Here is a 25,073-nt window from a genome sequence, read left to right on the forward strand (position 1 = left end):
CGCGAGCGTAACCGGTGTGCCGATCACCGTCGAGCTGAAGACTAGCTGGCGACCCGTTCCGAGGCTGTGCGAAGCGATGGAACGAGGAAAGTAAGCGAACCGCGAAACGAAAAGAAAGGGCCTAGTAAATGCACGATAAATGTCACGGGTAGTGTTGCTGGATCGGCTGGGTGCATCGGTGCGACGCGGCGCTCGACGTCGTAGCTGCTGCTGCGGCGGCGGCGGCGGCGGCGTCGGCCTGTAACGCGTGACCGAAGCATCGCTGAAATCTCAGCGGTATTCCTGCTTGCTAGTAGGCGGCAGGATGGACGGTTAGTCACTGCGGCGGCAGACCGGTCGGTGGTTTGAACTCGCCGGCAACGGACACCCCGTTCGCCTGTGCGGGGAACTGCGCCGTAGACACTGGCGGTTGATGATTGAACGCTGGCGCGTAACATTGCGGGAAGTAGAGCTCGGGCTTGACCACCGTAGGCGTGAGCCCTCTCGGCACGGGAACAGGGCCGAGACCGGCCGGTGTGCCGGGCGGTTTCGTGTCGCTGCTCGAGTTCCTACGCACCTTGGCCGCGTGCGGGTTCATGTGGTTGTCGATGTGCTTCTTGACTTCGGGCTCGGTGGCGAAACGCCGCCTACAGTTGGGCATCGGGCAGCAGAACGGCCGGTCGCCTTGATGGGTGCGGGTGTGCTGGTCCAGTATCGCCTTCTGACGGAAATCCTTGCCGCACTGTTGACACTTGTACGGTTTCTCGCCGGTGTGTATGCGCAAGTGTTGATTCAAGATCGTGCGCTGACGGAAATTACGGCCGCAATAGACGCAGCCGTACGGCTTTTCGTTCGTGTGGATGCGAAGATGTTGGGTCAGATGGGACTGCTGTCTGAACCTCTTGCCGCACTCGGGGCACGGATACGGCCGCGACTCGATGTGTATGCACCCGTGCTGCAGCAGCGTCGACTTTTGCTTGAACTCCTTCTGACAGATCGGACACCGCACGTACAACGGCATCCCCGCGGAGCGACCGTGCTGTATCACGTCCGGTAGACAGCTCTTGCTACCGCCTTGTTGCTTGATGTATTGGAGGGCGCCGAAGCTGCCCGTACCGCCGGCACCGAAAACCGCGTGATTACCGCCTTTCGGGTCCTTGAAGTAAGCGGGATACTGGATGGAATTCGCGTCTGGCGCCGGACTGAACGCGCCCGACTGCGTGTCCGTGTCCCCGAACGTGGACGCAACTTCCTCCTTGCCCTCCTCGGGTGGGAACGGTACGTCCTGCGGCCAGAGTGTCGGTGTCATCCCATTCTTGAAGATCAGATGCGGGCTCACGTCTGTAACAGAGACCAGAGCCGAGTTTATCCTCCGGGACTAGGCCGCTCGGTTGGTGGAGGAATATTTTTTTTTTTTCTTTTTTTTTGTTAGTCGCCCGGATTATACGGTACCACGCGACCACTGAAGATACAGAGAGGCTACGCTACTTAAAAAAAAAAAATCACGACGAACGCACCCTCGAACCCCCGTGGAAGCTAACGTACTCCATTCTTCATTAATCCTCGGTTAAAGCGTCTAATCGCGTGAGTTAATGAAGCAACGATCGGAACCTGTGCTGCGGCCGACTAATCGAGGATAGGCGCACAGGTCGCGAGAGAACGCGTTCTTGTTACAATACCGGGGGAAACTCTAACCAAGAGACCAGATAACGGTTAGTTGGTGTTACGTAGAGTGGAAGATGCGAGGAATTATTCTATCGGTGGTCAATTCGAACGATGCAACGAAGAAGAGAGCGGACTTGCAGAGGGCAGAGAATAAGAGCGGATGGATTCGGGTCGTAGGCAGTGGTGGATAACGCACAGGGAAAGGCTCCTCTATCTCACAGCTCACCAGCACTCTCGCGTCCAGCTCAACCGTTCTCATTCTTTTGGTTGGCTTTTGGCGGCAACGAGGCCGATGCTTCGATCGATTTTACTCGACGAATTCACGAGGAAAACTGCGAAACGAGCAAACGTACGCGATCGCGTCTGTCCGCTTGGGAACCGACACAGGAAGTGGGCGGGTTAAGCGATGAAGAGACCAAGATGGATTAAAACAATGCCAGACGAGAGAACAAACAGAACGTTAATGTGGGGATGTGATTCGGGTTAGTTGAGCACGAGAGAAGTACATGATCGAACGAACGAACGAACGAACGAACGAACGAACGAAAGAGAAAAATAAAATTGCTAATGACGGCGTTATGATTGCGATAGTATCGTAACGTTCGATATAGTAGATATATATATATATATAGATATATATGTATGTATATATATAAAAGTATTAATATAATGACGAGAGCGATGAACAGATGAGACGACAGTGGCGGCGGCGGTGGCAGTGGTGATAGTAACAGTAAAGAACCGGTGAATGGGTCAGTGTGGTTGTGGTGGACGCCCTCTGGGAGTCTGGGAGGCAGAGAGAAATGCTCGCCTTGGTGTGTGCGGACGTGCTGATTCAGGATCGCCTTCTGACGGAAGTGTTTTCCGCACTCCGGACATTGGTATGGCTTCTCACCCGAGTGGATGCGCAGATGCTGGTTGAGGATGGCACGCTGCCGGAACGTACGCTCGCAGTACACGCAAGCATACGGCTTCTCGTTCGCGTGTATGCGCAGGTGCTGCGTTAGATGCGATTGTTGCCTGAACCGCTTCCCGCACTCCGGACACCCGTATGGCCGACTGTCCGTATGGATCCGCTCGTGTTGCAGCAGCGTCGATTTCTGCTTGAAATCTTTGCCGCACGTCAGACACTTGAACAAACGTAGATCGCTGTTCGCCCCCTTCCCGGACTTGCCGCTCTGCTGCACGATGTCCGGTAACCCCGTAGCCATGTTCGGCGCCCCGGGGCTCGCGTATTGGTGACCGTCCAGGCTGGGCCCGCCGTCGCCCTGGCCCAGGGACGTCAGCATCACGCCGGGTTGCTTCAGATAGTGTAACGCGGAGAAACCACCGGGTGTGAGCATGTGAGGGGGTACAGACGGCGACGGATGCGGCCTGGCCTCCTTGAAGTAGTGCTGTGGGTACTGCTGCAGCTCTCCAGCGCCGGGGAAGCAATCGCTACGGTCCACCTCGTGCGGTGTCAATTGTTGCTGAGGCGAGTGATCCTGTTGTTGCGTCTGTTGTTGTTGCTGTTGTTGCTGCTGCTGCTGCTGTTGAACTTGTTGCTGTTGCTGCTGGACTTGCTGTTGCGTCTGTTGCTGCTGCTGTTGTTGCTGTTGCTGTTGTTGTTGCTGTTGCTGCTGCTGCTGCTGCTGCTGCTGCGAGGTGGCTTGACTCGATTGTATATCGTCTTCAGGTGGGGTTAAGGCTTGAGGCTCAGGCGGTGCCGAGGGGTACGGCGAGGGCACGGGAGAGGCCAACGAAGGCGGGGGACCGCTTTCTCCCTCGACAGGGGGACCACAGGCCTGCTGTGGACTACCGGACGAGGAGGAGCCCTGCTGTTGCTGTTGCTGCTGTTGCTGCGGGTACAGTCCCCCGTCCTGGAGAGATCCCGGCCCGGGGCCCCATTGCCCCTGGGGTCTCTCCATGTTGTCCTTGTATAATACGTAGGGCGCGCCAGTATCTGGAATCAGACAAGTCGAACGAACCTTTATCGATGCGTGCTCGTGAAAAGTAACAAGCGCCCGTTTACTTTCCGTTCGCTCCTCGCTAACGGGCAGAGATCGTTCTTGGGAGGTGGGGCTGGGGGGGGGGGGGGATAGTTAGCTAAATTTTCTGCTCCCTAAGCCAGCCTAATCGAGCATCTCGCCTCTGTCTTTAAACTATCCGATACGGACGCGACGGAAAATATGGAATAACCACGACCACGCTAATCCCGTTTCTTCGCCCACCGAGCGAGCGCGACGACAACTTTCGAGCAAGCGAGCCATTGTATCGGATCGGCGGTGTACACTTTCTAGCACGTCGAATTGACCACGTTCCTGGTCACGCATGGCCAGATACGTCCGGTTCGAGGTTCGCAAGTTCAACGGCTGTTATGCAGGTCGGATGCACGCGGGGATACACGTCCGCGCGAATGATTTATGAAGTGTTCCACTGTATCTGCGACGTCGAATCTCCCTGCCCTTCTGTGCGCGTGCAAAAAAAGAAAAAAAGAGAAAAAATCTACTCCGTCTCTGTTGTATCTCCCGTCGTCGTCGACATCGTCGAACGATGAAGGAAGCGATCGCCGCGGCAAAAGGTCCGACTCTCGACACTATTCCACTAGTGCCTCGACCCTTGAACGAATACGTTCGCGGTTAGGTTCGCATAGGATGGGAGAAGACGGTAGGAGACGAAGAAGCAGCAAAGATCGCGTTGCGATGCTAGATACGCTCGAAAATTGCAAGCTGCCCACCCAATCGTCAGTCGATTGCGTTCAGGTTGAAATCCAAGTCGGACCATCGCGAGATCCATTGATCGAGAACCGAGAGCAAAAAGAGAGGTCGCGGAACGATGGTCAGAGACAAAGGGCGAGCGGGTAGACCCGCGCGGAAAGAAGAGCGAGGCAGAGTTTATAACATCGTAACCGCGGTTGGCGACACGCGTCCACCGGCGCGCAATCACCGCTATCGTGCGCACAGTCGCATCGCGACGAGGCAAACAACGGGTAACCGGCGCATCTCGCGATTATGGAATTCGCATTATGCAACGTTACACAAAGTGTTCCGTTTTATCGGATTAATTACCTCGCTCTTTATTCCATTCTTTCGTTTATCCCCGCGGTCGCGCCAACGCCACCCGTTTCAGCAATACGCGCGGCTACTACTCGCGCGGCTGCCTCTTTCAGCCCGTCTTTTGTTTTTGCGTCGAGGGATGACGCATCGACGGATTATCTTCGCTGCTCGGGTCCGTTTATTAATATCGAGCCACGCTTTCTTGCGTACCGCAGCCATTTTTTCTATCTCTCTCTCACTCTCTCTCTCTCTCTTTCTATGTTTGCATTTACTTTTTCTCTCTCTCTCTCTCTCTCTCTCCCCCCCTTTTTATCGTCCCTGGTCCCACGCGATCGAAGGGAAAAGACACACGCATCGCTACCATGGTCGTGGCGTAGTCGCTCTTATTGCTCGTACGCGGACGATACGTTTCAACGTCTGTGACAAGTGTTATTGAACCCCGCAGCGGAAAAAGATACCGACGACCGGCAGCGTTAATTGTTGCAATAACGCCCCGATGAACGGACTGCGGATGAACGCAAGGAATTCAAGGATTCTGCATATGGAGTTCTTCGCTCGGATTGCGGAGACCACTCGCAATTGGAGGAACGATGGAGCAGAATTTAACACTCGATAATAGTAGCGAACGTTTGAAGGAATTTTCGTACGGGGATGCGATCGTCGTATAACGACGACGACGACGACGACGACGACGACCACCACCACCACCACGACGAATGTACGAAATGCTTGAGCGGTTCGCAGGGATATACACGCCAGCCATTAGCGTCGAATCGCCGGCGATTCCACGGGTCCCGCGATTAATCTGAATCCTACGAGCAATTTTCTTCCATTCCCTCCCTGCTTCCCCGACACGAAAACGTTACTTTTTCTCCTGGCGCGAATGAAAGGAACGAATTCACCGCTACTCACCACGCTCGATTGTTATATATGCCTTCTGATACGGCTGCTTGGCAGCTGATGTACGCTCGCGATCAGGGAGCTCGCTGCTCGAGAATCGATCCGATTTACCTCCGAGCATCGAGGAAATCTTCGAAAGTCGCATAGTAACAAAACTAGCCGACGTTCGATCGAGACGGTACGAATATTTTCATACGTTCCTCGGTCTTAATATTTTTCGAAGCCAAACAAGAATACCACGGAACGATCGTTACACCTTAAGTGGTGCGAAATGTCTGTTAACTTCGATCACGGTTCGGTAGACTTAATGGACCATTCGTCGAGGAACATAATACCGGGTTAGAACGGACGTAATCTTCCGTGGCGTTCGCACCTTTTCACTCACCTTTTGCTCGATCGAACGAACGCGTCGGTTTAATTTTTACCTCCCTTCGGGTACATCGAATATTCACCCAGCACGATTTACAATCCGCGCGCAGATTTATCTCGTAAACACGTATAAAGTCTTTTCGAAGCTGCGCCGCCGTCGTCGTCGTCGTCTCCGTTTATTTTCTCCCTCGAGTTTCTTTCGTGCGAACAAACAGAGTAAACAGACGATACATCGAAGGAAGTAGTAATATTAATAAAAAGAATTTTCCTAAACGCAATCGTTCGATCCGTGTGCGTATCGAACGTATCGCGTCGCGACGAGGGATACGATTCGCAAGATTCGCGACGGCAAGAACCAATGCACACGAAGCTACGATTCATTTTTTTTTCTCCCCCTTCACTCTTTATTTTTCCTTCCTTATCGCGCAACGTCAAGATTGATCGCTCGCATCTACATAACATTATCGCTTATTTATTCCGCCGGCTGTTACTGAAACGGTCTCCCGTATCATTAATTACGTTAATGAGTTTGCACGAATACATGCACGTACACCGCTATACGCACGCGTGCGCACACATACCTATGTAAAAATGAACGCGCGTATATTTGCACTGGCGCCTTGTAATCAACAAACAAGTCGCGCGTTTTCAGCTAATTCTAAGGAGCGAAGCTAAGCGATTCGGGAGCGTGGATTAGGAGAACGCAAAGTCGAGGGTACGTCGTTGGTTTCTCCTCCTCCGCGTTGTCGCGCCGCGTGGAAACGCGGGAAAAGGATAAACAAGATGGGCACGGAATCTCGGCCCAAATCGAACACTTTTACTTATGTTAATCCGGCCTTGATCCTTGTCTCTCTCTCTCTCTCTCCCTCTCTCTCAAAATGAAAGGTGTTATTCATCCTCCATAACCATGACTTTGACTTCTCTATCTGAATCTAGAATTACGGAGATCGTTCTCCTCGGTTGAGTCGCCGACCGTCAGGATCGAATACGTGAATCTCCGTTTGCATAATTTATTCCGTTCAACAACGCGGTACCTCGCACGGCTCCCAAAGAGCTGCGAAACATTTACAAATGCGCAGTCAAAAGTGGACGAGCGAGCGGTTCGAAAAAATTCGCGCGCAAATTATACACCGGGGTTAGAAAAGTGTAACAAAACAGCGCTGGGGATTTGATTACCGTAGAATTTCTAAATTCAAGATTTCAACCGCGTACCTCTTCTCCGTTTTCATAAAAGTTTCTAGTTAATTTCCGCTAATTAAACGGATCCCGGTAATATGCGGCAAGTGCCGCAGGAAAAGTGTAACAAAAAAAAAAAAAAAAAAAAAAAAACAAAAGGGAGAAAAAACCGCTCGTAGGATTTATTGGAGTATCTCTAACGAGTCCCATTCCATAGATTTCCGTCAAATCGTCTTTACCGCGATTCCGAACCAGTTCTCATTAGCGGAACGGAACAGTACGAAACGAGATAAAGTGGGAAAACAAAAATATTATTCCGCGATTTGAGCCCCCTTCCACCGCGCGTATCGTCCGTATCGCGAGCACCATTTCTCGATCTCTCCTAGCCAGTCCTCGTTAGCAACATTTCATTGAGCGGACTGGTCTCGGCTAACGGGAAACAGGTTCCCCGGGCATTTTTCCCGAATTTTCAGATAAGCCACCGGCCATTCTGGAGGGCCGCGCGAGCCAGCGACGACATTGCCGGGGAACGGGGCCGCGCGGAATTTTTCCAAACCCGCCCGCTCCCGTCGAAGGTTGATACATACAGATTTCGCGGTGAAGGTCGGTTTACAATGTATCCGGTATCCGTGGGCTCTCTCGGTTATTCCGCGGTTATCTAGCAGTGCTTTCTCTCCGCGAGCACCGCCTTCCATCGCGATACATCAGACCGCGCACGAATAATTGCCCCTCCGCCGCGGAAACTACGAATTCGCGCTCCCCTTTTTCCCCCCGCGGCCTGCTATCCCTTCGCTTTTTATGTTTTTCGAATCGTCGAGCGGCGAAACGAAAACGACAGGCCTGGCGAAGCAGCCTGATTCGTGCCCGCGCGATCTGATACCGCCGCGTTTTCGAACTAATTAACGTTCGCGCTGAGGGATACGGGCATCCTTCGAACGAACGAACGCCGCAGGATTTGATGTACACGAGCGATTCGAAAGAGGCGATTGCGCGCGGCGAGTGATATACGCGCGCGTACGTAATACCGGGGAAGAACCGAGGGCTCTTGGTGTAAAAAAGCGTCGAGATTACGGCGCGACGATTGCCCGAGCAGGTGACACTTTTACACAGGCGAGGATAATCAATTGTCGCGTTTCGGTGGCCCTTGCGTTTATATCGGGGATTACGTTCTCGCGTCCTATTACCGGATGAGGAATGCTTTGACGTCGCGTGAGATAATAATTTAACCCGCTGCCTGCCGGAGCTGCATCTTTTTACCGGGGCTCCTTAATTGCCCGCCACGTTTCCTGGTGCCCGCCGAGCTATTTAAATGCAGTTTTAAACGCGCCACTTCCCCGCGAGCGTATTCGCAATTAGCTAATATCATTCTTCTCGTCGATGGGAAGAGAATCACGCGTTAATATCGCGGTTCTGGGTAGGGAGGCTCGAGTCACTCGCATCGGACCCCGAGAGTACTCGAGAGTCATCTCCAACATCTGCGATACCTCGCCAATCGAATACTGATTATCAATTCTAATCGCCGCGATGGCCTCTCTATTGCCGGTAATTGACGCGACTAACATTTCGCGTATCCGGGAAGAAAAATAGCGCCGCGGGATCGTCGGACGGATCGCGGCCACCCGTGAAAATAGTTGCCCCGAAGAAAGGAAATATTGATAGATAGGGCCACGGATTGACGGATGGCCGTATCGTTCGATTCCACCATCGAAGGATACATTAGCGAAGAACGGCGGGCCAAAAACGCATCGCTCTTTCCGTGACCGTTGTCGTTGAAAAAAAATGAAAAAAAAAAAACAAAAAAAAGAAACGTTCCGTAATAGATAGTTTTCATTGTTTCACGGACTGGACACGTCTCTGAAACGCCTTCATCCCTTAAATATGACGAGTTCCTTCCGGAGATCGGCCCCGTGGCGTCTGACACGGCGCCGTCCGAATCTACTTGGTAGCACGTCGCGGCGTCCGGCGCTCGAGAAACGGGAAAACTGTACCTGTTATACGGGAATCGTGCGGTTTTTTGCTGGAGACAATCGAAAAGGGACGCGTCCGTCTGGGCGGGGAATCCCCCACACCACCGGGACCGGTCCGCGGTCTCTGAATGACGTTTTGGCGTGCAACCGGTTTGCCAGCGAAGGAATTTCTACGAAATTAAACGTCCGCGATAAAAATATGGCCTGGCTTCGGTTGTTTCGCCGATAAATTAGAAGGCCCTCGCTCTAGATCCCCGTATAAATAAATATCAAACCGGACTGGCTAGGCACGATCCTCGTAAATATCGATCCACGACGGCCGAACGTCACCTGGCGTCGCGCGTCGCGGGTTTCAATGAAAATCGTGGAAAAGCGGAGAAGAAACTTTCGTGGTTATATAACCGCGATCGCCTTCCAATCGGACGAGGATAAACGGAGGAATTCGACGGTGTTTCTTCGCGATACGTCAACCGCGTCAAAGACAAACCGGCGAAATTGCGAACGTCGATCCCTCTCGTCGATCAGCGCGCGCGTCCATCGATCTTGAATAAACCGCGGATATTTAATGCGTTCATGCTAAATCGTATCGAGCAAGAAAGCGTGGAGCGCACGGAATATGCAAAAGTGTTACAAAATAACCGATACGAAGGTCTCTGTTACGGTATTCAGAAGTATCTGAACGCGCAGTGGTGGTCACGTGCACATGATATTAAAGTAATAAAAGAAAAGCGAAAACATTCAAATAACTAGCTACGATATTTAATGCCAGAGCTAAATCTCTACGTTTCAATCTTCGAATCTCTCGCGCTGGCATGAAAAGAAATATGAAATTTGCATAAACATCCATAATTTAGCCAGCCGCGGGTCCGTCGAAAGAAACGGTGAGACAGGTTCGATTGAGTTTTACAAATACGACAATCATCGGCGGCTCGCGAGATGTATCGATGGTTGATCCGCGAAGGCAGACAGCCCGGGCATTATCAGCGTCGAGTGAAAGTTCCGCTACGTCGTTATTCACGGCGAAATGCGTTCCACTTGGTTTTCTTACTTCTTCCCCGGTCTTTTTTCTTTTCCCCGCGCTCGTGCGGCGTGGCTCGCGCGCAGGGAACTCGCGCTCGTTCCTGGAACGGGCACCGTAAACCGATTGAATCGCTCTCGTTCGAGCAGCCTCCCCGTGGCTCGGTGAAAAAGCTTCCATCTGCTCGCGGTGATCCGCGGCGTGTACGCGCGCGTGTAGACAAAACAGGAGGCGGCTCGGGAATTTCATCGCCGGGGAAAAGCTGGTAACACCGCCATTAGGCCGGGGTTATTGGAGAACCTCGTTGACGGTTCCGTCGTTAAGAGCACGGTGGCCTTTCTTCGCGACCGCCCCCTCGTCCCGATCGAACCTCGCGCCCAACGGAGGGGATTTTTTTCTCGAAAATCTCGCGCGTAGTAGAAACAGAGAGGCGAAACGAGCGAACGTTTTTCCGGAGACGGATCGCGCGAGACACGGGGTTCGGTCGAAGCGTCCCGTGGGACGGATCTTTCTCGTCGAATGAAATTTTCAGACGGTGTTGATCGCGGCCTATTTGCGCATCGGGAGTCAATAGCTCGACCCCGCGTTCGAGAGCGCGCCCAGCCAACCGCGCGATGACAACGAAATAAACCGATTATTTGTCTACGTCGCGGCATTATTTCGTTCCGGTTTTAGGGGGAAAATCGGGGTATTACCGGCGTACCACTCGTACGCGAACGGGCAACGCAAACCGGATGATTCTTTAACGAGATTTCGATCGAGAACGCAGCACGGCTACGGCACCATTCGAGGCGCATTAATATTTCGCCGCGTTTCATTGATTTTGCAAATTGCACCCGCATCCAGCGCGCGACCGGACAGAGAGAACCGTCGGAGCCCGTCCTTCTCCGAACCGCGCGCGTCTCCTGCGCTTTTTCGCCTTTTTCCCCCTTTTCTCCTATTTTGTTTAACCAGCCTTTTAATCGAATCCCCGCGTTAATACGCTGTGGACCAGCGATTCGGCACAAATTCGACACAGTTTTTCCAGTCTGTTAACGGTCATTGAATTATCGAGCAACGATTCGTTCCGATTGCCGCCTTATAAATTCGAAATCACCGCTAATGAAGCGACATCGAAACGCGGGGTCAGCGGGGGCGAGAACGAACGGGGATGGAAAAAAGGGGAGGCGGCTCGAAAACGATGACCGAACGACCGAGGTCGACGGGTATTTTTCGCGGCAACGCAAAGGTCGTGTCGCAGTTAGCCGCAATCTTTCGGCGAATAGACGCTGGTTAGCGGCGCTGGTTAACGAGATGAATTGGACAGTCAAACGAGGCGGGAGCCGGCCAGCACACGCGACAAATTGCTGGGAATTCGCAACAAAAATTGCGCGGAGGAACATCGCCTAAGAACCCACCACTTTCCCTGCCACTCGGATCTCGACAGATTTTTTTACACCCTTAACGATCTCCACCGAAAGCTAAGCGTCCTCCGAGCCGCCATTGTCGCGTCGACCGATATCGCTGTCATCGTAATTTGTCAAAGCTTCTCAGTGATTCCCCACGGAATTCTTCGAAGGAGACACACCAGCAGCCGTTCGAGTAGCTCGACGTTTATCTTCCGAGCGCGGTATCGATGGATGAATAAGAATTTTCCTCCCGCCCGATCGAAAACATCGACCCCGTGACTTGACGAGATTTACTTTTACTTTACGCGCGAGGGCCTCTCGTTCCTCTCCTTTCTACACTCGAAATCTCGATTCGAAAATCGATTTATCCCTCAACAACTGTCCCCTGTAAGAGATGTAACTACCTCGTGGTGGTTCGTTCGACTTCCAATAAACTTTTATACGTGTTCGCGCGGAATAGAGACGGTCCGCTGCCGGGGCCGTGTCCCCGGACGAGGGAAGAGGATAAAGGGATGCAGAGAGAAAGAAGGGAGGGAATTTTCTGGCTCGTCGAACGATCTTATTGTCTTCACAGGATCTTCCCAGGGAATCCCACGGTCGTGCTCGTTTTGTTCCACGCTTTTCCAACGGCGCGCAGGAAGGAACACTTGGCCGGACACTTGTGTCAACGGTATCGCGCGGATCGCGGAAGAATCCTGGCGAAAAGAAACGGAATGGCTAATTACGCTCTAGAGGGAGGGAAAGAGAGACGCGTTCAAAGATTTCCTTCGTATTCACGGAATGTGAATTTTTAATCTGCATCCTCCTCCCCCCCAGAGAGAGAAGACGTTGCTTCTATTGTTACGTTTCTCTTTTTCCCTCATCCTCGCGATGGGACGGTTCTTTATGGTAATTCGAGGTCCACGCCGGTTCTCCCTTTGTTTTTGCGCGGAAAATCATTTCCTTTCGAGCTCCGCGTCGTTTCTGCTCGGAACAGAAATTATTACGCCCTTAAAACAACAAAGCGTCGATATTCCGAAACGAGCGCTCGATCTTTCGCCCCGATTCTAGGATCGAGATCGCTCGATCGGTCCAGAGAAACGATAGTTTGCGTTATATCCGGATAGGAAATTGCGAGTCGCCCGTGGTAAACAGCGAACCGAGGGGCACAGCGGGGTCCGATCTGGTTATCAATGGAAACGAGAGGGTTGCTGATCGCCTTGATCGAGCTTTTGCGCGCCTGCGAAAAACGATCGGCTTATGAATAATTCGCGACATAATTACATCGATCTCCGCGAAGGCTGCGCGAGCCGACGATCGAGCGCGTCGTGTGCTCGATGTCCTTTCCGTCCACGGTTGGTACCTCTACGCGAGTTCATTGAATGCTAAAGGTTGGAGCGTGATAATTGCCAGCCGTAGACAAAGCGGAGCTACCGACCAGCCGTGCGCCGTTCGTGCGCCGATTAGATAGCTACGGGACGCCCAAACGAACCCTCGTCGCGGATAAAACGAAACGGAAGAAGGTATACGGTTCGAGGATATACGCTTCGAACGAGCGACAACGCCGCTCGCTCGCGTTGCGAACGCTGCGGGCAAATGAAATTTCATTGACCACCGTCGCGACGCGAGGAGGACAACGACGAACCAGATTGAGCGTGCTGGATTTTCGAATTCGATTTCCCTTCGAGGAGCCAGGGAATCGAGCTCGAGTAGCTCGTCGCGATCTAAGAAGCGTCCCATTTGACACAGCCGCCCGCCTCGGCGATATCCTCGTTGAACTCGGTAAAGAAAAGAAAGGAAACAGAGGAGGAAGTAAAAAAAAAAAAAAGAAAAAAGGAAAAAGAGAAAAAAAAAGAAAAACGAACAAGACCGCGCGTCCCGTAGCTTTACAAAGGGCTTCCCGAGGGGGTGGAGGACGGGCGACCCACTGGAGGAGATGGAAGGAGCGGAAAAGGGACCGTGAAGGAAGAGGAGAAGAAAAAAGAGAAAGGAAAACACGAAGGAACGACGAGAGTATCTCTTCGAATTCGATTTTATACCCGGACAGAGAAATTTCGCGCCGCTCCCGAGTATATTATCGTTGTGGCCCGTCCGAGGGGAAGGAAAACGTGCGCTTTCGACGAGTGCTCATTGATTTTTCGGAAATGACCGCGCGATTACGGCAGCAGAAGGCGTCTTTACGATTTGTTTTGGCGGCGTGGAACGCGTAAAGAGAAATGAGGAGGAAGGAAAACGCCGCACAGCGAACGCACACGTTCACACGTACCCCCCCACGTATGTACGCGGGCATATATACGCAGAAGGGGGTAGGTAAAGGGAGAGAACGTGGCCGAGGGGAGCGGATGGTGGAACGGAGAGAATGAGAGAGAGGGAGAGAGAGAGAGAGAGAGAGAGGAAGAGAGAAGGAGAGGCAGGGAAAGAGAATGAGCGGGAGAGAGAGGAGCGGCTCGGAGAGAGAGAGAAAGAAGGAAATGGCTCGTGGTTACGCATGCGCGCTTTTTTCGTCAGACAGCATTTTTAAAGATTTTTCCTCCCGTAGCAGCTTGCAGATTTAAGTCGCCAGGTCGATCCCGTCGATTCTCGAATACCCCGAACACCGCCTGCACTTCGTTACGACGCGCGCCGCCCATTGCAACCGGCTCTAATATTTTCCTTTCCTTTTGCATTTTAATACACCGTTCACGCGTATTTTCCTGCCTTTTTTTTTCTTTTCCTTTTTTTCTTTCCCGTCTAAATCCTCGTCGGGAACCACCCCCATTAGTCCTTTATACTGCGAGCATTACTGCAGAGACAGTGGCCGAGGACGAGGAGAAATTTTGTTCGTCTCTTTTACGGGGGGAGGGAGGGGACATGGAATTATTCCGTCATTGAAACGTTACCGTTCGCGGAGAGCTCGTTTCGATGAAGGTATCAACGTTATGAACGACCACGGAACGGTAGCTTTTTGCGATTGGGCCGGACGGCTCGACGGTGGACGTCTTGTTCTTTCGTGTGGCCGATTGATCGATTTGTCGAAGGTGGGACGGAATAGAAGAGGACGGTTCAGAATTTAGATGGGGACAGGTATCGTTGAATGTATGATCGGACGCGTCTGTCGGAATGGTATAACTCCTGTTTGAACAATTGTTTCAAGGTGATGCAGCTGTTGAGAGCCGTGAGTGGAGTCAATGATCAGATACTAATCGGCAGTCGGTTCGCTTTCTTTGTCGCCGGGCTGTAGCGTCGCCTCGCCTCAATTTATTCGGCTCTGTACAATTTTCGTAACGTCTCGGTCGCCGCGAAACGTCGAGACGGAGACGCCCAGAGAACGATCGGACGGGAAAGTTTGTAACGAGCGCTCCGGCGGATTTTTCCCGGCGGATAAATGAAAATTATTTCGGGTCAAATAGATCGAGAACTGAACAGCAAGGTTAAACGTTCCCCTCGCGCGGCCGCCACTTGAACCAGTTACAACTTTCGAAAAATTGTTGGAACGAAATTCGCCCGGTTTTAATATGAAATTTCACATTACGCTCCCCCGTTTAAATGGCCGCGGATCATATTCGTCTCTTAACGCCCGGACTAACCGCGATCCATTACGTTGCTTGTAATTATTTAATCGCTGCTTTCAACGCCGCTCGGCAAAGTTTATCGAAAAAGGAACAAAAAAAAAAAAAAAAAAAAAAAGAAAAAAAAGAAAAATGAAAGAAAACGAAAAGCGGTTCAAGTTCAGAGGAAAGGGTGGGAAAAGTTTGTCGCTGGCATTAACATCGTTCGAAGCTATCGGTGGTCGAACGACGAGTTCCCCTCGTCTTCGTACGATTCGAATTAACTTCCGCGGAAACATTTCCGGAGGACAATCTGGAATTGAAAGAGACCGAGCACGGGGCAACGATAAGGAGTCTACCTACATTAATCAAATCTCCCCGGTTTTATAGTCCCGACGCTTGTATCGCCTCGCGAAGGCGCGAGCCGGTGACACCCTTATTTTTACGCCAGTTACTCAAACACGCTTTAGATCATTCCACGTTCGCGACTGCTTTCTCTCAAGCCCGTTATATAATTCGTTTAATTAGTTATCAACTGGTACGGATACTTGCCGCGCTGCTTTAAGTACACGATACCGCGAAAAGAAACCGCCTAATAATCCCAACGTTCCCAGTTTCCAAAAAACAGAAGAAAGAAAGAGAGAAAGGTGTAAACATTCTGTCGCGTTCTATCCGTCTAATCCGAACCGTCGAACGTTAAACGCTGAATCAAAATCCGGCCTGCCTTCGTTTCGTCTCGCGGATTCGAGCGTAAAATTTCACTCGGTCCGTGAAAGAGTCAGGTGTCCGCGAGCGAAGGTTTTAATAAAGATAGAATTAAGCGCGTGATAAAAGAAAAAAGGGGCGCCGCAAAGATTTCCGGCGGGGAATTAATGGCAAAAATCGGGCAACAGATCTAGAATGTCTTCGGTCTCGAAAGTCCGCCGCTTAATTGACCGGGTGAAAGCGAGTTCCCGGGCGCGGAGTGAAGGCGCTTGCTCCGATATGCGTACAATAAAAGAAAATATCGGATGCTGCGACCAGGCGAGGAGAAAACCCGATCCGCGCGATATTAGACGCGTGTTCTGGATTCGTTCGACAAATTATTCGCCCGTGGCGGCGACGTGGAAACACCCCGCCACGTCCCTCTTCTACGTTCCGCCGCTTTCACGCTCGCGCGACCAGGGTAGGAGGGGCTGGCTGTTTTTCAAAACTTCTCGTGGGGCCAAATTTCAACTCGCTCGACTCGCTGTTGCCACGATTCTATTCTATTTCACCTAAATACATCGAGTTGGAATGGATTTTTCAGAAACATCATTTCTTTGTTACAGACGGACGATAGACCGCAGCTGGCTGGAACTTGATCAAGAAACGAGGTAAGTTCGAGCACCTTTCGAACCCCCCTGCTCGAATCAAACGTTAACCACCCTTCCGCGAGCGAGAAGACGGAACAAAGACGCAGGAAAGCGAGAAAACACTTTGAGAAGTCGAGGAAGAGGGGTAAGGTTCATCGACGCGTGCAGAGTGGCTGCTGAAAACAGCGTGGTTTGTCCGTTCAATTAGCTTGCGAGCGCGAGCAAACCAGCCGCGGCATCGCGACAGAGCCGAGTTATCGGGCGAGAGGGCCGCCGCTGGTTATGCCTTGTGCACCGGCCGCGATTTCCATTCCTCCGCGTCGGGGGATCGGTTATTTTGTCGCGTCCTTGCACGGCCAAGCCGTGGCTCGCCGCTTAAGATTCACCGGGAACGCGGCTGATTTAATCGTACGCGGATAACAATACCCGCGGCTGCACGCGACTCGGCATATTGAACTTTCGCCGCGTGAGCAGAAACAGAAATAGCCGTTTACCAGGCCCGATAACGCGTCTTTCGTTCGACGTCTCGGATGCGGAGAATCGATGGGGCAAGTTAATCGGCCCGTAACACCTGCACCCGCTGGAAATATCGCAGCCGCCGGTGGACGATCGGTTTGCTCGTTTTCGAGGCTGTTTTCATTCATACCACCGCCTTCGCGGGGTGCTTCGACGCTGCGCGCGATGCCCGAGAATAAAGCAGGTAGAACGGGAGGCTAATAAATTGATCATGCGACTCGAGGGTGGCGGCGATGATACTTGGCGCGAGCGAGAAGGGGTTGGTATTACTTTCCGCTCGACGACGGAGGTTCGAATCGACTCGTGAATGAATCTTCCGTTGGAAGATCTTGCTCGCGGATGGATCGGTCGTTCGTAAATACAACGAGGACGCACTTAATCAGCCGTCAACGATAATATTACGGATTCCGTCGCGGTTACAGTAGGAGCGCGTCCAGTCCGAGCGACGAGACGTTGGTTTATTTCGACGGAAATTCCGCGACGAGCACCGAGAAAGATCGGTGGTCGTCGACTCGAGCCAAGAAACACAGGTCCGCCGCGAGACGGAACGAGGCTCGCAACACCCGGGACGAAACGATTATTTACAACGAATCATTCATAAGTCCCTTTTAATGTTGGAACGATCTCGCGTGTCGGGGCTAAGTTTAGCCGATAAAACGGAGCCCAGAATGCGTCCATTGTTCGCCGCGGCTACGAAGAGAGCTGTCTACGCGAGAGCGTAGTATCGTCGGTTCGCAAACATCCGCGGGTCCGTTCGGGGTTTCCACCTTACGATACGAGAAATCGACAGGCGGGGACGTCGAATAATATCGCTCGCGACCACGGCAGAGATAGAGAGAGAGAGAGAGAGAGAGAGAGAGAGAGAGAGAGAGAGAGAGAGAGAGAGAGAGAGAGAGAGAGAGAGAGAGAGAGAGAGAGAGAGAGAGAGAGAGAGAGAGAGAGAGAGAGAGAGAGAGAGAGAGAGAGAGAGAGAGAGAGAGAGAGAGAGAGAGAGAGAGAGAGAGAGAGAGGATCGTAGACGTTGACGGATTTCGCGGATTAGCAGGACGATTCTCTGTTATTCTTCGTGAACGCGACCGCGCGACGCGGAGCGGAATAGGAGGGCGCAGAGTTGGCGTAACTGTTGGGAATGAGAAAAGAGCGCTCGCGTCCACGACACACGGGGTGTAGGGAAAAACGTATCGGGAGGACGCGCACTCAGGAGTTAAAATCACTCGTGGCTCGCGGAAAACATTCATTTGCAAGAGCAAACATTCCTCGCTATTTATCGAGTGTCAGAGGGAATACCTGCGGCCCATTTTCGTATCGAGCGCCGGGCTGAAGGGACCCCCCGTGCGACGTGCATTGCGCCTACCTTCTCTCCGTGTATGCGTGCGCGCGTGCACCCGCCCGACGAAGGGACAAGGACGAAAAAACACGAATCGAGCGCAACAAAAACATAACTTTCCGCGATGGCGGCGCGAAGGGTGCTCGAGGAACGAGTGGTCCTTCTCTAGTATATTCCATCGGTGTTATATAGCTCGTCAGATCGAAATGTTTGTTTTCAGAAAAATAGACAGAAACGAGACGGGAGGTAGCGCGCGAGCGCGTTAACACTCGTCCGAGGCACCCCCGCGCGAACCCACCCCCGGCCCCCTTGTTGTAGTACGCATTGACGAACGCCCGAAACGTCGCGTAGCTTTTTTCTCTCTCCCCCCCCCCTTTTTTTCCCTCTTTTTTCCTTGCCTCCTCTCCTCCGGCTTTGTTCTATCTTTTATTATTCTATCCTGTAGCTGCATTGTTTTTTAATACTTTTGTCGATCGAATCGAACGGAGGGGCGCGGCAGGCGCAGCGGAGACTTTTTTTAGTCGATTTTAATTTCGACTCGAACCACCGTGTCTTGCGAGCCCTCGCGGAAAATCAATTCGCGGCCGCACAGTCGTTTCCGTTCGACGACTCCCGGTGAACTTTGCGAACTTGGAAACGCATCCCTCGCAGTTTATCCCGGTGATACGTCCTCGTCACGCGACGCGCCTCCACGCTGTATCGTCGGTATCGGAATATCGTCTCGCCCGGTACGATATTTACAGTGGCCATATATAAATTGGTCTAGGTCCTACGAACGAGCATCCGAGTCCCATCGGTGAAAGGCTGCCACGGCGCGTAGAAAGGATTCCACGGGCACCTTTTTCTTTCACGCTATCCCGCGTCTCGTTTCGTCGCCTCTACGAACGTAGACGCCGGCGTGGCGACCCGTACTCCCAACAATCCCGAGCAAACTTTATTCCGTTCGATCTTCGGGAGCCCGTTTACCCTTCCTAGCCGCGCTTGATTCCCTTAAACGCTCGTCGCTCGTACTCGCGTCGCCTGTATCTGAATAACAGCCGGCTTATCGGAATCGTTAGGCGAAACGAAAACACGGAGGCGCGCACCGAGCAGCAGCATCAGCAGGCCTCTTGCTCGTTCGCAGCCGCGACACCGACTTTCGACTCGAACGCTGTGGCAAGGTTAAGCGAGATCGTGGTAACGATAGAGGGGTACCACGCGCGATCTTGCCACCGCGATCGCCACGATTTCGCCCGGCGATAAATCAACGATTTATTTCACGGCGATTCGCATGCCGCGCGATGTTTTCGAAATTTCGCGAGCTCCACGACGAAACTGGATGGTGGGAGTCCCACGGTCGAGGGGAGCCACGACCACGGGGTTCCATCGCTGCGATCGCCGATCGTTCTGCACGCGAATACGCCGCGTCGATGCCTACGTTCCCGTTGATACCAAGCAACGTTCGCTCCTCTTATCGTCAGAAGTCACACGATAAACCCGTTGACGTTTATCCCCCAAATACATACACCGACCTCCGCGAGCGCGCTCGCGAAAAACGGGATCGTCCGCTGTCCGCGAGCGAAATTTCGAAAGCGCAGCCGATTCGAACGCTTCGATCGAGCAGCGTCTGCACAGCGAGGCGTTCGAAGCGATTGCTCCGATCTGAAATCGTGGCTCGAGCAGACGATCCGTCCGCGTGGTTTATCGCGTGTTTAATAATTGCACGCGAATGGGAGCAAGAGTCGATAGACGCGAGTTCGATAAGTCCCCCGCGCCGGTTCTTCGTGCAGCTGGTTTTAAAGTATAATATCGAACGGAACGGCGAAAGAAGAGTACAGGGACGGGGGTAAAGGGGGGGAATAGATTAATCGGTGACACGATTGAAAAGTTAAACGTTGCTGGACAAGTACCTCTGAAATAAGCAAAGTTCCACAGACCGATCATGTGTAGTTCCGGTGGTCCAAGTTGGGTAGCCGGTTTAGCCTAGCTAAACGAGAACCAATCGTTTCATTCGCTGCGATTGACTTTATACCGTCCAATAACGATCCGGGATCACCAGCCGATGGCGATATCCTCGTCATGTCAACCGGCGAAAATGATCCTGTTTCGATGACGACGGCAAAGAGGAATATCGCGATAAACCTACAGCAGAGATAACGTTCGCTCTTCCCGTGCTCGATAGCTTTCTCTCTTCTCTCTCTCTTTCTCTCTCTCCCTCTCTTCCTCACTTGGTTTGCTCGTATTTTTTCTGTCGCCCCGTTGTTCCTTTTTTTTTGTCGCGAGACTAGATTACAATTCGACGCTTCATAGAGCGCGAGGCGGACGAGGAAGATCGCTGATTATACTGGTTTTTGCTCTCGGTTGGATCCCTCTCCCGTTCGAACGCGCTCGTCTCGACGCTCCTTCCGTCGACGCTCGCTCGCTGCTTATCGAAAGAGCCGTCTTCGAATTCGAAAGTGCGAGGAGATTGAAAAAATTGAACTTTAGCGCGCCGGCGAAACTTTCTATCCGAAGGCGGAACGAAGTGGCTCCGAAATGTTTCACCACCGCGGCGAAGCTCGCTCGACGGGCTCCTCCTCGATCCTTGGACGTTCAACAGGAGAGGAGCGCAACGGCGATATTCGAGCGACGCGTCGAATCGAACAGCCGACGAGAACACTCGACAACCAGCCGCGGACGATACGGAACTCTCTGTACACGCGAGAAACCATCATCCATTTACCATCGGAGCGTTGCTCGCGTTGCCGCGCACGATCGAGCGGTGTTCGATGAACAAACCGATCACTGATTTCGTTCACGTTTCCACGCGGTCCGATCGCGTCGACTAGCCAACAGCCGAAGCAGCGGTTGGTAGCGGGCATACGGGCCGTCGAACGTCCCGACGTCGAACGCACGCCGGAGAGGCCCGTTTCGAAACCGTTCACGGGCACCACGATCGCCGATCGCGGACGATCGTCGCTCGGATGTATCACGAGGGCCGTTCTCTCTCGGTCACGAGCACCACGATCATCGCGCAACTTCTCTCCTCCCGTCACCGATAGTTCACCTTGACCAGGCCCCACTAACTCGATCGTAATGGACAGCGCAAAGCTCGCACGACCGCGCGACACACGAAAAGCTGCGGCTGTGTTACCGGTGTTACACGCGAGACCCAATCGGATCGAGCATAAGCAGGATCGAAGGACTTGCCGCGACCGAGATCGTTCGAGCACCGACGAACCAGTAGCTTCGAAAACTGATTGCTCTCGCAGAGAAAGACCGGGTGAAAGAACGAAAGGGAGAAAGGGAGAGAGAGAGAAACGCCGTTTCGTCACTCCGTCGTGGCGAGACGATAATTTCAGAGCCGATTAGATGACCTAACACCGACGATAGTGTAACGAGACCGTATTTTGCGGATCAGCACGCTTCATCTTTCTCCCTCGCTCTTATTAAACGATCTCCATCGTTCTCTCTCTCTCTCTCTCTCTCTCTCTTTCTCTCTCTCCTTCGACTCGTACATCGCGTCTCTTTCTTTTCCGTCCCTGTCTCCCTTCCACTTTCTACATCTTCTCGTTCACCATTCCAGCTCCCCGCTCCTTACCCTGTCGCGCACTTTTTCCTTTCTCGCGTTTTGCAAATCGCCCAAGCGGACGCACGATCGCACCGACGGACACCGAGATTCTTCACGGTTCGCGTTTTTTTTTTTTACTCGATCCCCCTTCCTCCCTTCCTTCCTTCTCCCCTAAAACCCGATTCCGTTTATCCGTCCCGATCTTTTCTCTCGCTCCCCGCGAGTTCTTTCACGGACTTCCCTCGCGATCGCCCCCTAAAACCCTGTTTTTGTTCGTCCTTGGAACCAGGCGGTTCCCCGCGACGGGCAGACGCGACGACGACGACGACGATGATCGAGAATCGCGTAAAAGACGCGTGGTTAACGCGAGGTAGCGACGACGCGAGCCTCTCGGTCCGCTCTCCGGCGGGCTCTCCCGGTGTACTATAGAGGAGCACACACGAGTTTAGAAGCGGGCACGTGTCTAGCCGGCGGCGTGTTTTAATCGGTGTTGGAGGAGCACTTCTCTCGGCTGGTAGTAGGTGACGGCGACGACGTTCCCCGTCTCTGTCCCGCGTTCGCTTCCGTGCACGCGTGTGCACACACATCGGTGTTACGGGACAAAGATAGAACGGCGCGTACTCGCCGCGCTCGGCGCATGGGTGTTGGTACGTACCTGCACGTGTGCGTCTACGGAGGAGCGTGTCTCTCCGTGTGCGTGCGTGTCTACGTTCGGTGAGAGCGAGAGGGAGAGGGTGTGTTAGTGCGAGTCAGAGCGTGGGAAGGAGGGAGGGCGGGAAAATTCGAAACCGCGCGCGTACACAGCGCGCGCTCGCGATGACGTCGTCGTTTTGGCAAAACGTGGACGACGCACAGGTGGCCGAACGATTCGAGGAGGAGCTCGCGCGTAGATCTCGTTTCACGGCCGATCGATCGATCGAGGTTTCTTCGTTTACGTTCGAGAGTCGAACAGTCTAAGTCGAAGAGTTCGCGGTCTAAGCGGCGATCGCTCGTTCGCCGCGGCTGTAGGAGTAGTAAGAGTGGCAGTACTCACCGGAGTTGTAATATTCCTTAAAGTAGCGTGTCGCCGCACGCTGGACGATCGAGTAGTACAAGTTCACGTACGACGTCGACTGGTTCTGTGCTGAGAGCGCCATTTACACTGTTTTTCCGCCGCGCGTTTTTCACCGATATTGGTATAATATATATAGATTTATTATAATATATATATACGAATATATATATATATGTTTTTTCTTTCTTTTTCTTTTTATTCTTCTTCCCTGTTCTCGAACGGAGACGATGTTCACGTAGACGTATACACGCGCGATTCCGTCCCGCGTACCTATACACGCGTGCACGTAGGTGGCTAGGTGTCGTGCATAGAACGTAACGTAGATTCGAAGCGCGCACGTTCGCGTGATCACGGCGGGCAAGATGTGACGTGACGAACGACAAACGCGCGAAACGTGTTCTGTCCCGTCTGCGGCTCTCGTTCCTTTCGTTTTTTCCACTCTGTCCTCCTCTTCCGTCGCCTTTGTCCGTTCTTTTTCCCCTAATACGTCGCGATCCCTCCGTTGTGACACGTTTGCGATCGTTCCTCGACGACGATGACGACGATGACGACGATCGCGGCCGTGAAAAAGGTTCCCGGTCAATCTGGAGCCAGAACGAAAACGCGACCCACGACTTCCTCTTATTTTCTCTTTCTCCTTTTTCTTCCTTTCCCTTTTCTCTTCTTTCCACCGCGTTCCGCTTCCTTTTTCCTTTACCCGTTCCTATCGTTTCTTCCCTCTTTCTTTCTTTCTTTCTTTCTTTCTTTCTTTCTTTCTTTCTTTGGCCGTGTCTCCTCACCTCCTCGACCGGTCCTAACTTTCGATCACGTTTTTTCTATAACCCGGGTTTTACGGCCTTCAAGCAGCGAGACGGTCTCGCATGCCGGCTAGAGGCCCGCGACTTTGATCCTCGGCACACACTCTGCTTTCGGGTTACCCGCGCCGGTAGACACAAACTCGGTAGACTCGGCCTGAGCCCCCCCGAGTAACTCGCCAAGACCGAGACACTGGCGAGCTGCAGCGTTGCCACACTTCCGTCGCCGCGGTGCGCGCTCCCTGGAGTGGGGATTTCTGGACTGGTTCGGCTTTGGGATGTGGGTAGACACCGTCGCTCGGGAGAGGACGAGCGGAGAAGGTGCCGGCGTCGGACCGGTGGTGATGGCGGCAGGGCCGGATTCACGCGGCACCCGGCTCTGCCTTTCGCGCGCGCGTTAACCCTTTCTCCAACGAAATTCGACGATTCTCTCTTGTAAACAAACGCGCGCCTAACTAACTAACTCTGCGACGCGCGACGCTCGAACCGCTTCGCTTCCCGATACGACGAAACGACGATCGTCTCTCTCTCTCGCGATCGTAAGGAGAACCGAGGGTTCTCCGGCTGTTGTCTCCTTTGGTCGTCGTTGTTTGGTCCTCCGGGTAGCTGCTCGCAACCGGCACGGCAAATTGGGGTAGCGTGACGAGTAAAATTTCCGTAGAGGCCTCGCATGCGGACGATTGCCGGTCAACGAAAGAGAGAGAGAGAGAGAGAGTCCCTCTTAACTTTGTCGTTGATTGGACGGTAGCGCGAATTTATACTTTGTTCGTGAGTCAATTACAGATTCCGCGGAGTCCTGTTCGGAACCGACTGGCTCACGGGAGCCGGAGAAGGGGACCGGTCCGAAGCAATTTTCGAAAATTACCCAGCCAGCTCCCGCGAGCGTGAGTACATCGCACGGAAATACCTTAATCGTCGATTTATTCGCGTTCACTCGAAATTCACTTAAAATTCCGGCGAAAAAACTCATCCAGACCGGGCTAGTTATCCCTCAACTCGACGGGACCATTAGCGGAGAACGTCTCGTTCGTTCGAAATCGGTTTGAGAAATCGGCGCGTGTATCCAAGGGCGGCGAAACTCGCAGCTCGCCCCTGGCGGATAGCGCCGAGGGTGGTGGCGGCGGCGGCGGTAGTGGTAGCGGCGGTGGCAATGGCAGTGGTGGCGACCGCGCCGGAGGAGAACCAGACACCAGAGGAGAGGATACCAGCGCGTGGATAGAAGAGAGAAGGAGAGAACAGGCGGTACGAGGGTGGAAACGAGAGAACCGAGAGGAGTTATGTCCGTTGCCGAAGCGTGGAAGGGGTTTGATACCACGTTCGAGAGTGGGGACCAGTAGTGGTCGCGGTGGGAGAAGTTTTGGCGGAGAGAATTGTACAGGGTGGGGGTTTCTCCAGTCGCCTTATCCTCCCCCTCGCTCTCTCTGCTTTCCCTCCTCTGTTCGTCTCCTCGCTCCCTGTGTGCCTGATGTACCCCTCGATGCGCGGTGCGCCGTGATGCATCGCGCTGCCGGCCGCC

At 53.0% G+C, this 25,073-nt stretch overlaps 1 protein-coding gene across 5 annotated transcripts; it reads right to left on the bottom strand.

Moving 5' to 3' along the window:
* LOC143424907 (uncharacterized) lies at positions 1 to 23,814 on the bottom strand. Of its 5 annotated transcripts, none has more exons than XM_076897292.1 (4): positions 22,743 to 23,814; positions 3,204 to 3,586; positions 2,540 to 3,128; positions 1 to 1,320 (listed from the first exon to the last, which is right to left on the bottom strand). In XM_076897292.1, the coding sequence occupies exons 1-4, from the start codon at positions 22,843 to 22,845 to the stop codon at positions 317 to 319; spliced, it is 2,079 nt and encodes a 692-aa protein (XP_076753407.1). In that variant the 5' UTR covers positions 22,846 to 23,814; the 3' UTR covers positions 1 to 316. The 5 variants fall into 5 exon arrangements, with proteins under 5 accessions (XP_076753407.1, XP_076753405.1, XP_076753406.1 ...); XM_076897290.1 differs by having other exon boundaries at positions 2,456 to 3,128; XM_076897291.1 differs by lacking the exon at positions 22,743 to 23,814 and adding an exon at positions 20,070 to 20,363 and having other exon boundaries at positions 2,456 to 3,128.
* Positions 23,815 to 25,073: the final 1,259 nt, after the last annotated feature.

Source organism: Xylocopa sonorina, chromosome 6 (assembly GCF_050948175.1).
Source record: "Xylocopa sonorina isolate GNS202 chromosome 6, iyXylSono1_principal, whole genome shotgun sequence".
Taxonomy (NCBI): domain Eukaryota; kingdom Metazoa; phylum Arthropoda; class Insecta; order Hymenoptera; family Apidae; genus Xylocopa; species Xylocopa sonorina.